This window comes from Poecilia formosa, unplaced genomic scaffold, assembly GCF_000485575.1.
Source record: "Poecilia formosa unplaced genomic scaffold, Poecilia_formosa-5.1.2 Scaffold312, whole genome shotgun sequence".
Classification (NCBI taxonomy): domain Eukaryota; kingdom Metazoa; phylum Chordata; class Actinopteri; order Cyprinodontiformes; family Poeciliidae; genus Poecilia; species Poecilia formosa.
In genome coordinates, this window is record NW_006800251.1 from 25,254 (window position 1) to 39,521 (window position 14,268).

General features: G+C 37.7%; 2 protein-coding genes across 6 annotated transcripts in view; both read left to right on the forward strand.

Moving 5' to 3' along the window:
* hnf4a (hepatocyte nuclear factor 4, alpha) overlaps positions 1-6,403 on the forward strand; it is a 27,091-nt gene extending 20,688 nt beyond the window's left edge. For all 3 annotated transcript variants that reach the window (XM_016661123.1, XM_007572944.2, XM_007572945.2), the window contains exons 4-10: positions 855-961; positions 1,034-1,189; positions 2,663-2,750; positions 2,825-2,977; positions 3,957-4,193; positions 4,896-5,018; positions 5,866-6,403. In XM_016661123.1, the coding sequence (XP_016516609.1) occupies positions 855-961; positions 1,034-1,189; positions 2,663-2,750; positions 2,825-2,977; positions 3,957-4,193; positions 4,896-5,018; positions 5,866-6,008 (1,007 nt within the window). In that variant the 3' untranslated portion in view covers positions 6,009-6,403. The remainder of the gene's footprint in view (positions 1-854; positions 962-1,033; positions 1,190-2,662; positions 2,751-2,824; positions 2,978-3,956; positions 4,194-4,895; positions 5,019-5,865) is intronic.
* A 3,745-nt stretch (positions 6,404-10,148) lies between these two features.
* The window catches only part of ttpal (tocopherol (alpha) transfer protein-like), a 5,622-nt gene continuing 1,502 nt past the window's right edge, over positions 10,149-14,268 (forward strand). Inside the window, exons 1-3 of one of the 3 annotated variants that reach the window (XM_007572948.2) lie at positions 10,149-10,256; positions 10,830-11,056; positions 12,262-12,505. In XM_007572948.2, the coding sequence (XP_007573010.1) occupies positions 10,205-10,256; positions 10,830-11,056; positions 12,262-12,505 (523 nt within the window). In that variant the 5' untranslated portion in view covers positions 10,149-10,204. The other 2 variants (XM_016661122.1, XM_007572949.2) reach the window with 2 other exon arrangements.

The window sequence follows — 14,268 nt, forward strand, 5'->3', positions numbered from 1 at the left end:
AATACTTACCTATATTGCTAAAATCAAATCCATGGAAAAGCATCCCGCTCCAATATGACAAATCCGCACATAATCCAAACCACCTGCATATCCCCCAAGACCGCACCAGTCCAAACAAGGACAATTACGTCACAGGCTTTCAACCCCCCTCACCTCCACCCCGTCACCAATTGAACGCACAGTAATAGCGTCCCAGCGTAACGCTACCAAGACAGAAATCCAATGCGAAACAAGTGCTCAAAACAACGTAATTTAGTCAAAATGGTAAGGAAAGTCAACTAACCAAACCGAACATAACTCACAGAACTGTTTGAATGAGCCCCCAATTGTTACGATTGGCTCAAGGTCATAACAAAAACGGGAGATCATGCAGTGGTTAAAGTGCATAAAAAGGTATACCTATTAACAAAAACAAGAATGGATTGTGTATGTCAGTATCTGTGGTGAATGCTTGGATGTGTTGTATGAGTGCAAGTGTTGAAGTGCAAAAACAAAGAAACTCAAATGTGTAAAAGGGGAGCTGAGGCCGAGAGCAGAGAACCACAAGCATCAAGCGGCAGAGTGGAGGCGACCCAGAAGGTGGAGACAGCCAGGCTTAAATACTCTGCGCTCCAAATCAACGGACCAGCAACACAGGTGCACAAAGACAGACAAAAGCACCTGCAACCCAGCCCACAAGGCCCAGAGCCGTAACAGTACCAATATATCTGCTCTAGATATATTGGTATATCTAGATATATTGGTATATCTAGAGCAGATATACCAGCAGATGTGCAGATGTGTTTTTTTACAGTGCAAAAAACCCCAAAGCACTCTGTTCAATTTTAACCATACAAATCTGTGTTTTCCTTTAGCTGTACAGAATGAGAGAGACCGAATCAGCACCAGGCGGTCCAGCTACGAAGACAGCAGTCTACCGTCCATCAACGCTCTCATTCAGGCAGACGTTCTATCCAGACAGGTAACTGCCAGCATAAATCCAACACCTGGCTGTTACTGATCATTGGTGACGAATCTGTGCGTCTCTGTGCAGATCACGTCGCCTGCGCCCATACTGAACGGCGACATAAGGACCAAAAAGATCGCCACCATCACGGACGTCTGTGAGTCCATGAAGCAGCAGCTGCTGGTTCTGGTGGAGTGGGCCAAGTACATCCCAGCTTTCTGCGACCTTCCCCTGGACGACCAGGTGAGGCTCATTCACACGCAGAGTTCAGCCCGTCTGGTCACTTATCAACCAGTGAGCTCACATCTACAACATGGGAGATTTTTCTATTGGCTTGTAATCTCTTCTTCCTCAATAAAACCCCAGTTGGTGCACTGCAAAAATGTGAAGTCTTACCAAGTATTTTGGGTCTAGTTTCTAGTGCGAATATCTACGAGGGCCTATTAGGGCCATTGAAGATGGAAAAAAACGAGTAGTACATTTCCACCAAGAGACTTAAAGGTTAATCTCAGAAATTTTCTAGAAAATCATGGAAATTTCAGAGCTTCACAAGTCAAAAAATGTGAGATTCAGTTCAGAATTCAAGTTTTTCTTCTAGATTTGTATCTTTTTTTTTTTAGCAAAGTTGAAACATTTGGTAAAAAATATGCTTTAAGAGTGATCTCAGATTTTATCAAGAAAATATTTGAAAGCTTGAGATCAAAAAGTTAAAAGTTTGCTACAAAAAACTCAAATTGTCTTGTGTTTTTTTTTCTTCTAGAAAATATCTGAGTTTAATCTAGAAAAAAATTCAGAGCTTTGGCAAAAATTTACTCTGTTTACAATGGCACTTCCATTCAATTATAAATATCTAAGTATCAACTTTTCAGCAAGATGCAACAGATTATTTTCAGTAAATAATTCCTTAATATTGATTTTGAAAAGTACTATTTCCACAGGCAGATTGTTTCACTTATAATGAGACATTTGTCCCATATTATAAATAATAATGGAACGAGTCAGTTTTTAATTAATATTAAGGAATTACTAACTTAAAACAGGCTCCTTCGTTTTGCTGAAAAGCTTCTAAGTTAGTTTTGTCTTTTTTAAAGTGTACCAGGATACTCGCTCTAGACACCAGACAATAATCGTTGGTAAGATGTTGCTTTTGCAGTGCACCAACTGGAATTTTATGGAGGAAGAACAGATTACAATCCAATATAAAGCGCCTGTAGATGTGAGCCAACTGGTTTTAAACTTAAGAAATTATTTACTCAAAACAATGCCTATATCCTGCTGAAAACTTACTTTCATATTAGCTGTCTTATTTCAAGTCTACTAAGATGTTTCCAGGAGAAACTAGACCCAAAATACTTGATTTTGTGTTTTAGCAGTGTGGGGAAAAAAGGAGTACAAGACAAATCTTGCAGAAAAAGCAAACCTCCTCTCAACAAAACTCTTCAACTTTTCAACCAGAATAGTTAATGTGTTTTAATCCCCAGTTAGAATATGATGACTTTGGTTTTTAAAGTCACATCCCTCCTCCAAAAACGTCCACAATCATTAACAGTGTGATCACCGGGTCTTAGTAACTGATTTGCTGATGGAGGGTGGATGGCGAGAGGATGGGTCCGTTTTGTTGTTTTTTTTGTGCTCATGTGAGAGACCTTCAGGAACGGATGCATTCCTAAAACTTCCAGAAACGCCGTTAACTGATTTAACTTAACTTTATTCTAGGTGGCGCTGCTGCGAGCTCATGCAGGAGAGCATCTGTTGCTTGGTGCAGCCAAGAGGTCCATGCTCTACAAAGACATCCTCTTATTAGGTAAAACAGGAACAAGTCATTATGTTGTATCCTCAGTCGGTTCTGGTTTTGATGAAAATGTGCTTTATTTGCAGGAAATGATCACATTATCCCCAGAAACTGTCCAGAGTTGGAGGTGGGAAGGGTAGCAGTGAGGATCCTGGATGAGCTGGTGCTTCCCTTTCAGGAGCTCCAGATAGACGACAACGAATATGCCTGCCTGAAGGCCATCGTTTTCTTTGACCCTGGTGTGTCTGGATTTTCAAAATCCACTTTGAATTCAAACAGGCACACTGTAAAAACACAAAGTAGTACCAAGTGTTTTTGTTTGGGTTTTAGTGCAAATATCGTAGTGCACTTGAAATACAACAAAACTAACTCAAGTACCTTTTCAGAAAAATATAGAAGCTTGTTTTAACTTAGTAATTCTTGAATGTTGTTGGAAAAGTACTAGTTGCATTGACAGACTATTTCAGATAAAACCTGGAAAAATGTCTTGTAAGTGGAATAATCTGCCAATGGATATTATCAATAATTGAAAACTTGTTGAGTTAAAACGAGCTCATATTTCTATGTTTAGGTAAATAATTTCTTAATATCAATCAAAAAGATACAAGTTGTACTGGCAGTTTATTACACTTTAACAAGCAGTTTTCCTATATTGTAAGTGTAGTAATTTTTAATCTATATTGAGGAATTATTAACTCAAAACAAGCTCCTATATCTGGTTGAAACATTACTTGTAAGTTAGTTTTGTCCTATTTTAAGCATTAGACATTTTCACTTGGAACTAGACCAGATATAATGCAAAAAGTATTTTTGGTCTAGTTTCAAGTGCAAATATCTTTGTACACTTGGAAAAGGACAAATATAATGTATAAGTAACTTTGCAGCAACATACTTGTTTTGAGTTAATTTCTCAATCTTAATTAAAAAAATACTTGTTCACCTTGCAAATTATTTAACTTATAACATGTCTTGTTATAAGTAAAATAATTAGCAAGGAAAACTAATACTTTATAATTTTTTTTTTACCTAAAACAAGTTCCTATATCTAGCTGAAACATTGATTGTAAGTTAGATTTATCTTATTTAATATAAAATATTTGCGCTAGAAATTACTTTCAAAGAAAAATACTTGATAAGATTTTGATATTTATGCATGAACTCGGCATTCACCTGCACAGAGATGCATCTCAAAACTTCCTGCTTTTTCTTTGTCCTCAGATGCAAAAGGCCTGAGTGACCCGGGGAAGATCAAGCGGATGCGGTACCAGGTCCAGGTCAGCCTGGAGGACTACATCAACGACCGGCAGTACGACTCCCGGGGCCGCTTCGGGGAGCTCCTCCTGCTGCTGCCGACGCTACAGAGCATCACCTGGCAGATGATCGAGCAGATCCAGTTTGTAAAACTCTTTGGCATGGCCAAGATTGACAATCTGCTGCAAGAAATGCTTCTGGGAGGTAAGAGCTCTTCAAAGGCCTTTTGTCTGAAGAAAAATGTTTCAAAACTGCAACGGCATATTAGGCCAGTTGTAGATATGGAAAAAATGGGAAGAGTAAATTTCCACCAAAAATCTCCCCCACTAATTTCTGATCTTGAAATGTCTAAAATGTCTAACTTTTTAAACACAAATTCTTTTCTAGAAAATGTTTAAGATTAATCACAAAATGTCATTTTTTCCAGCAACGTTTTGACTTTTCAAGCTCAGAAATTTCCTTGTTTTTTCTAGAAGGTTTCTGAAATTGATCTCAAAATTGCTGACTTCTTGTAGCAAATTTGACAGAATTTATATATATATATATAAAACATTTCTCAGATTAACTCAAACTTTCCAAGATTTTTCTAGAGAATGTTTAACTTTTCAAACTCAGAAATGTCCAAGATTCTTTAGGAACATTTTTGATTAATATAAATTAATTTTCTCCTTCCTCCCACCCCTTCTATTTACAATGGCCCTAATATGATGTTGTACAAAGCAAACCTGGATTATCTGAGTTTTGAAGCAAAATGTCTTTCCTGATAACTGGATATTGTTCTTTTTTATCTTAATGATCTTATGTGTTTTGTTAGTTAGTTAATAAATGCTCTAAGAAGAGCTGTACTATTAATTTCATTGGAGTAATTGCTGTATAATGACTATAAATCTGATCAAATTCTCTAAGGTTCAGCTAACGAAGCTCCACATGCGCCGCACTCTCTGCACCCTCATCTGGTCCAGGAGCATCTCAGTGGCAACGTCATAGTAACCAGCAACATGCCAACGCCAATCCACAACGGTCAAATCTGTAAGTTCATGGAAATTAATTGTAACTTCTACCAAAGTATGCACTTGCAATTGATATTACAACTTTAATGTTATTTGACCTTCCAGTGCATGACAATTACCTTAAATATAAAATCAGAACTACAATAAAATGTAAAGGTTTGCCAAGTCCAGTCAATGACAGATCAAATTAAACTATTTTGCAATGAAGAATATTCAAAAATCTCAGTGTTTAGATTTGTAAAGCTACTAGAGATATACTTGCTGCTGTTGTTGAATGCCAGTTTAGATTTTTACTTGTAAAAAAATATAGAACGAGAAAATGTATATGCTTTTTATCAGACTTCTTAATTATGCAGTAATTAAGAAGTCATAGTTGCACTGTGCTGAAATGCACTTTTTCTCAGAATTTTGATTTTAATCTCAGAATTCTGTCTAAACCCACGATTCTGACTTAAATCTTCTGAACGGTGACTTTAAGATTTAAAAGATTAAAGTCAAAATTCTGAGGGAAAAAGAACTATGGGATTAAACTCAGATATTTTTTTAGTGGCTATAATCCTCTTCCATTTTAAGCAATCTGCCCTGAAACAAGCATTTAAGGATTTTTACATGATTTTGCTTGGCTGTGCAAGTTCTATGTAATATAGAACTATTATAATATATAACTATATAAATATTAAAATTCAGACACATTGGCACTCTTTCGTCACTCAGCTTCATGTGGAGCAGGAAAAAACCAGGCTAATCTTTTAAATTCTCCACGGTAACTAATTTGGATTATTTCATCGTTTGTTTAATGCGCTGAGAAATTTCCACTTTCCGTGAAGTTCTGCCTCCAACCTTCTCTTTTGCATTTTGCTTTCCAGCCACTCCTGAAACTCCGATCCCGTCCCCGCCCACCGCCTCTGGATCAGAACATTATAAAATGCCTCAGGGCGTCATAGCAACAGTGCCCAAGCAGCCAACCTCCATCCCTCAGCCAACCATCACGAAGCAAGAGACCATTTAACAAAAGCTTGAATCTTTCTTCTTTCTGGTTTTTTATATTGTGAAAAGTTTATATACAGTCTGCATCAACATGCTGTCAAATTCAAAGTTGCTAAATAAATATAATGTAATTTCAAGCTCCTTATAAATAGCCTTCAGGGACATATTTGTATATAAAACACAGCTGTGGTTGAGCTCCACGGCTCAGATAAATCTACCTGCATTGTAATTTTCCAGTGCTGCAAACATACCTCGTTATCGGGTAACATTGCACAAAAACACCAAATCTTACCTACTATTTTTTGTCTATTTTTAGTGCAAACATTTTACTATACTTAAAAAGTTACAAGTAATCTTTCAGGAGTTTGTTTTAAGTCAATTCCTAAGTATTGATGAAAAAGTATTAGTTCAACTAGCAGGTTTTTTTAACTGATGAAAATAAATGTTTCAAGTGAAATAATATGCCAGTGAAACTGAATTTTCATCAATATTAAGGAGGTACTGATTTAAAACATGCTTCTATATCTTGCTGAAAAGTTACTTTCAAGTTAATACACTTGAAATACAGCAAAGCTAAGATATTTGCAGTACAAAACAAATCAGAAACACTTTGTGAGATTTGGTGTTTTTGCTATGAATAATTTTCCGAATAGTAATCATGATAGTACACTGCAAAAAAACAAAATCTTACCAAGTACTTTTGGTCTAGTTCCTAGTACAAATACCTTAGCACACTTGAAATAAGACAAGATAACTTAGAAGTAACTTTCCAGGAAAATTACTTCCACTGGCCGATTATTTCATTTACAACAGGACATTTTTCCCGCGTAATAAGTGAAATAATCTGCTAGTGGAGCCAGTATTTCACATCAATATACAAGAATTACTGAATAAAGACAAGTTCATTTCAACATGTTTAGTTAGTATTGTATTATTTTAAGTGTACTAAGATATTTGAACTAAAAACTAACAAAAAAACCTGGTAAGATTGTGATTTTGCAGGGCAGTGAGGCTTATGTTTTACGCAGCAACATGATCATGCAAGTATTTTACGAATGTTACAACAAGCCTTATATTTTCATACATTTAATGTAGCACGGTTCTGTTTATTGGTGATAAATATGAACCTAGAAGCTAAAGGAAAGCCCTTTTAGGTTTCTTTAAAAATATTTGTCTTTTTTTTATTTATGCACTGCTACATGCATATTCACATGACAGAAATCGAAAGAGAATTTTGTAAAATTAGACCCGAGATGACCAAGCTTGGCACAGTTTCCTAAGATGTGTTGTGTTGGTTTTACAAAAAACAGGAAAAAAGTAAATATATATGTATATATATGTTGTATTTTTGTTTAGTTTTTGTCATGGTTTAACTGATGAAATGTGCCTTGTAACCTGTACTGCCTTACAAACCAGGAAAGGTTTACCTTACAATGTGAAAACAACTGAATAAATCTTATCGTCTATTTTTACATCGCATTCCCTGCTGATTATTTTTATTTGCTGAGGTCATAAACGATACGTTTACTGAGGGGGGGGAAATGGCTTCCAACGTGGCAGTCTTGCTTGGTCACTGATAAACAGATAAAGTGTCGTAAAATCATTACAGATAACACCAACAGCAACTTCAAAGATAAATTTGTACATGCCAGTGAGAAATAAAACACTAACCTTCTGAGGCTGTGTTCTGATTTTATATCTCCAAAATACAGTAAAGGTATAAAACAAACGTGAAATCTAAAAACAGCTTTTTAACTTTGCTGTAGATAGCAAACAAGTCATTTCACATTCTTTGACCTATATGCTAATAAGTTGTAAAATTCAAGAGTTTTATCAGGAGATAATTCAAATAATCTAGTCTGTCGGTTTTGTATTTTAAAATAACCTTTTATGTAGTTGATTAATTGGTTCTGATCAGTAATCACCAGTATGATAATATGGTGAGGTGGAACAACTTAAGCCAAGCTGTTGGCAAACATGGCACTGCGAAAACACAAAAGTATTTTTGTTTAAAATCTAGGGCAAATATCTTAGTACACTTGAAACAGGACAAAACTAACTCACAAGTAACTTTCCAGAGAGATAAAGAAGCTTGTTTTAATTCAGAAATTATTGACAGTTGATCAAAAAGTACCAATGCCGTGGGTAGATTATAAAAATGTCGAGTTTAAAATACTCTCAAAAGTGAACACAAACCTGATACAATGCCAGGTTTAAAGCAGTCATTTTCGTAACCGTCAACATGTCCCCACGCCGACCAGTTCGGCTCATTACTGACAATACGCAGTCTGACTGCCTTAATCTCAGACACAAATAAAAATGGAGAAACAGAAATACAGTTTAGAGATTAAATATCTTCAGCAGACTCTTTGTTGTGGAGATAGAAAATAAAAACCTAACTAACAAAGAAGCTGTTGAGTGCAGAACGGGAGGGAGGAAATCCTCTTCTTCTGGTCCTAACCGGAAGTAAAATACTGGAAACTGAGTAAAATGTTATTTAAATCAAAAGGTAACCCTGTCACAATAAATTAATCACATAGCAAATTAAAAATATTCAATAATTTTCGTTTGTGTTTCTTTGGCAAGCTCTTAAAACATGGCCAAACCAAATCTGGGGAAACTAAGTTCTGGACTGCAGGATCCAGGCGCTCCAATCCCAGAGGGATTTTGAACCCACAACCTTCACAACAGAACCACCTGCTCTGTCCTCCAAATCCTCCCAACAGTTTCCATTTTCACTAAAAACCAAATAAAGTTTCTCAGGTCGCTGTATTTTGTCTCGTCTGCTCCTAGAGGACGCCTACTGCAATCCCCACCCTGCGATTGGCTAACAAAGAAAGCCACGAATTAAACACAGCTCATCCTTAAAGCTCTGAGCTCTTTAGTGAGCATAATTAATATTTAGAGACGCTGGATAATTTAATGAAGACATTTATATTCCAACCTGCTTTTGAAACCTGAGAGGGCAAATAAAGCCTGATGGCCCGCCAGGCTGATAAAACACTGGAGGAAACCCTGACCCTACTTTAGGGTCAAACTGGACAATGAGCAAGAATACAGAACGTGTCTACATCAATGGATAGTATCGCTATAAACTGGTAACTTTTTGTTTTCTCTGTCATTTTTCTCTCCATAAAAGCTACTCCTGGTCTGGCGTTCTGATTGACTGTGGTTCCTTTCTGGAGGAGGGCTTTGGCCGATTTGATGCTGCCATCACCTAATTGGTCTCCTTGTCCTGCTGCTAACTTTTCACTTCCATGAACATAGAAAGTTCTCCTGGGTCGTTTCACCCGTTGTTGTGTCCCTACCCGGTCTTCTCTCAGCTCCAGTCGGTCGTGGCAGATGGCTGCTGGTACTGAGCCCAGTTCTGATTCTGCTGAATGTCTCTACCTGCTAGAGGGGAGTTCTTCCTCTCCACTGTTGCTACATGCATGGTCTGTGTGAGGGATTGCTGTGAAGTCAACAACTCATCATTGCTGTTACACCCTGCTGGTCCAGGAGGAGTAAATGCTTTAAGTCAATGACTCCATGCAATCTGCATTGTTCAAACTTTTTAAACTACTTTAATAATAAACTGAACCTAACACATTGATAACTAGGATCAACAGGAATCTATAACTGAATTGAAATGACTTTGTAAAATGCCTCGACAACAACATTATCCTGAATTAATGCTATAATTACAAATTAAATTAATAAATGTTATTTTACCTTTTAATTTGACTTTTGAAGGTTTTTTTGTATTGATTGTTGGCCTGGTGCAAGCCGCGTCTTGGTTTAAAAAACCTCTCGTCGCCTCATGCTCATTAAATGGCGCCATCTGGCTGCCAGATTTGACATCTTCCGGTATAAACACCTGCCCAACACCCCACTGGCCCTCTCGCCCCAAAAAATAAATAAATAAAATAAATCTCAAACTCTAATAAAACCCATGCTAATAGCACTACAACATACAACAATAATAAATAACAATGAGCAGTGATAGTCATAAGGACACACACATATTGCTCTTTATTTACATATTTAGCCACTCTTGTCTGCTATAATCTGCAGGTAGAAGACGATTGGATGTTGAGTTAATTTAGTTAACTTTTAAATGTAATTAAATATGCATAAAGCATAAAAATATCTATGTGAGTTTGTTTCCGACAGACCTCGAACACATCAGGGCAACAGACGCTGCGCATTAGCAGAGCGTCACGTGATCCAAACGGACCAATGGGAGAACCCCGTTCACAAAACCCGGAAAAAAAGGATTTTGTATCGACAGGTCAGTTGTGATTTTTGACTTAGTTGCTGGTTTTTTTTAAGTCTTTACCTTCCCTTCTGTTAATGTTTATATTTTTTCCCGGCGGAGCTTGTTAGGTAGACCACTGTCTCTTGCAGGAGGTAATAATTTGGCTCATTTTGGGTCAGTATGCATATTTCTTTTTGCCTGAACCAGGTTCCGCCGCATAGGTTCCGTCCGTTATGGGTTAGCAGAACAAGTACAATAATATTTTGATCATATGGTTGCATTAGAGGCTTGAAACAGTGTAGTGATCTCCGCAGTTTATAAATTAACAGAGATAAAGTGGTTTATATGCAAACATCGATGCACCTGAACGCACCATATTTTAATTTTTATGCCGAACATAATGTCTTACGATAAATAAATCACAAAGTGCTGTTTGTTAAAGTGTCATAATGGAGAGAAATTACCTGTTTTCCCAGTGAATTTAGCTGGATTGACTTAAAAGGATCTGCTTTACTATTTAACCAATGGAAGTATGCTACTTAGCTGGAAGTAGTACTGCTTGTGTTTTCACAGATGTTTCCTTTATATCTCTTTTTTTCTTTTCAGATTCTCTCAGTCAGTCCATGGCCGATCAGCATGAGTCCGTCAGCCTCAGTCCTCCCCAGGCGGACCATGCAACAGCTGCAGGACACAGCTGGTTCCCTGGCCCACCTCCACCCATGTATTCCTGCACCTTGACCCCTGAACTGGTGGCCAAAGCACGGGAAGAGCTCCAGGAGAAGCCCGAGTGGCGCCTACGAGATGTCCAAGCACTGAGAGACATGATTCTTAAGGTTTTCTTACTTTTAAGCTTTTATGATAATAAATACTGTAAACAAGTCAAGTATTGCAAAAATGAATCAGCACAGACTCATTTTCCTATTATTCAGGTGTGATTATTTGGGCTTGCTTTGCAATCTTTAGTTCAGAACCATAATATTCTATTTAATAATCAGATTTTTGTCCTTTTCTTGTAAGTAGGTGATGGTTTTCAATAGACCATATCCTTTAAGTAAAGCTTTGTTCAAACTCGTTCATCCAGTATAAACACATCTGCCAATGTATTTCATGTTACTTCTGCTAAAGCTGATTTAACAAGGGTGTGGTTGACTTTTTCTTTGTGCTTCTGCGTCCTATTTATAGACCTAGAATTAAAATGACATCTTCATGTTTACCACGAAGAACATCCTAAAATAAGCAACTGCTTTGGGTGTTTTGGTCCTTCATCTGCATGAAAACTCAATTTAACATCACTAAAAATTATTATTTATAAAAACAAAGTGCCATTTCAGCAGGTTTTAGCTTTGTTTGGCATGTCTAAAACAACACGTAGGGGTAAGTAATAAGCAGTTAATCGCATGGCATTTTAAAATGAGATCAATAATTTCCATTCTGATGGTTCATTTTTTGAAGGGAAATTTTGTTGACAGCAACATTGTAATTTGTAATTTTATTTATGGTTTCAGTTGCAAGTAGTTTTTATTTATTGATTTTGATCGTTGTGTTTATTTTATTTAAATTTAAAATATTTTCCAGTTTCAGTGTTAAGAGTTCTTTACTAATTTGAGGTTTAGTAAAGAACTAAGCCTCAAACCTTATTTGTGTTTGAAAGTCCAAACTTAAATTAATCATTACTTGAAAAAGGTCTCAAATTCATTATCGTTATCGTTTATCGCAGTGATTACTGAGACAATTTATCGTTCAGCCAAATCTTGAATTTTGTGGGTTAATTTGGATGAAATTGTTCTAATGCTGTTTACAATGTTATTTTTATAAAATATGTGATGGTGATATTAGTTTTATAAAGACCTGGCTATGTGTGTGCAAGGCCTCGGTTGATATTTTGAAAATATAATAATGTTGGTTTCTCATAAAAAATTCTTATGAAATTCATTAAAATGAATCCAAATTTTAAAAAAATCAAGAAGTAAGAATTATCTTGCAATGCCTCTCAACTAGAAGCTTTTCATTTAGTGAATTTATGTATTTTTCTTCACAGGAACATCCCAATCTCAGAACCCGACTGGACGATGCCTTCCTCCTGCGCTTCCTGCGGGCCAGGAAGTTCGACTATGACCGCGCTCTGCAGCTGCTGCTCAATTACCACGCGGGCCGTAAAACTTGGCCGGAGGTCTTCCAGGACCTGAAGCCATCCACGGTCAAACACGTCCTGGACCTGGGCTTTCTCACGGTCCTGCCGAGACCCGATCCCAACGGCAGATACATCCTCTTCCTCCGGCCAGGTCCGTCTCTTTATTTGCCTCGATGAAGATATCAGCAGTTCTGCAACTAATAAGCGACTCCATAATAGATTGTTAAGCAGATCTGCCTTAGTCCTCCATGATAGTTCAGTAGACTTGGTTCCACTGGGAACCAATCACACTGCATTGTGTCAAACGATTCAAACTAATTGAAAAAAACAGTTCTCCTCTTCGCCTGTGGGGGCGCTGCACCAAGAACTACTGAAGGAATCGATTTTGAAATGTATCGTCTCTGGATATGAATATATAAGTAGGTTGGTTTTCTGTCAGTTCTGTCAACAAACAAGAGAGAACTAAACAATTTTCTCTTTCAGATTGGTCAGTAATGTAATTGTACATAATTACCAATGTTAAAATTAGTTTGTTAAAATTGAACTCATTGGTTCGGCGATGCCGAACCAATGAGTTCAGCATCGCTCCCTGACGACACACCAAAAATCTGGTACAGATCGGCCAATGTAACAAGGAAATATAGCTGATAGAATGACCTAGGGGGCGCAGTGGAGTCAAATTACAATTCAATGTTGTTGGGCTCTCTAGCGGTGAACAAAGGTCACACGTATCCAGTTTGGTGCCAATTGGAAGGTGCATGTGTGATTTAGAGACAATCGTATGCATATGGCGAGGAACTGCCATTTGGCCACGCCCCCACAGGTCAGCCAGCATTGACAGAGTTCATCATCAGGTCATTTCATGTCAGTTGGCAGAGGATTAATTCCATATGAATAACACAGTAAAAGTAAGACATACAGTAGAAAAAACAGGTGACTTCCTGTCGGAAGTGGGCGGGGCTAAGGTGATGTCATTAATTGACCACCTAAATGTGCTGAGGGCTGGTATAAATATTTTTATAGATTTCTGTCGGGGGGCCGATAAGGATCCATCCTAGTGAGTTTTTAATCGGCCATGCCTTATGAACGATCTGACCGAGTTTGAAGCCGATCGATCGAAATCCCTAGGAGTTCAATCAAATGCGAAGGCTGTAAACGGCCAAAATGGGGTCAAAATCGGAACTTCAATCCAAAATGGCCAACTTCCTGTCATACTTGCACTATGACATTAATTGTAAATTCAGAGTGTCTTGAGGAGCTGTACAAGTGTACCAAATTTCAAGTCTCTACGATAAAGTAAGTGAATAGGAAAGGGTCTTTTGAAAGTTGCTAGGTGGCGCCGTTGAGCCATTTCTTTTTGCAATTTTTGCGTCGACCTTAAAATACGTAAATTTCACACGGGCTGTATGCGTCCGCCAGGTTTGGTGAGTTTTTGAATATAATAAAGCCTCCAAAAAGGCAATTTATTTTACGGAAGCATAATAATTTACAGCACAATTTCAATAGGCCTTTGCAGCGCTTAGCTGCTCGGGCCTAATAAACAGGCGTAAAACAACTTTAAACCTCTTATATTCTGCTTTTCCTCACTCTCTGGGTCACAACACCTCCACTAACCCACAGAACTGAGAGTAATATATTGACCAAAATACTCTGCGCTATAGTTAGCTGTGCTATAGTTAGCTTCTGCTTTTGCAGCTGTCTCGGGTCTGCTTGCATTCACACTGCACTGAAACCACACCAGAATTCAACCGAACCAAGATTGAGGTTTTTAGGTGGGGAGAGGGAAGTCTGGGCCTCCCTTCTTAAGCTGCTCCCCCAGCAACCCGACCCCGGATAAGCGGAAGAAAATGAATGAATGGATGGATGGATGGATGGATGGATGGATGGATGGATGGATGGATGGATGGATGGATG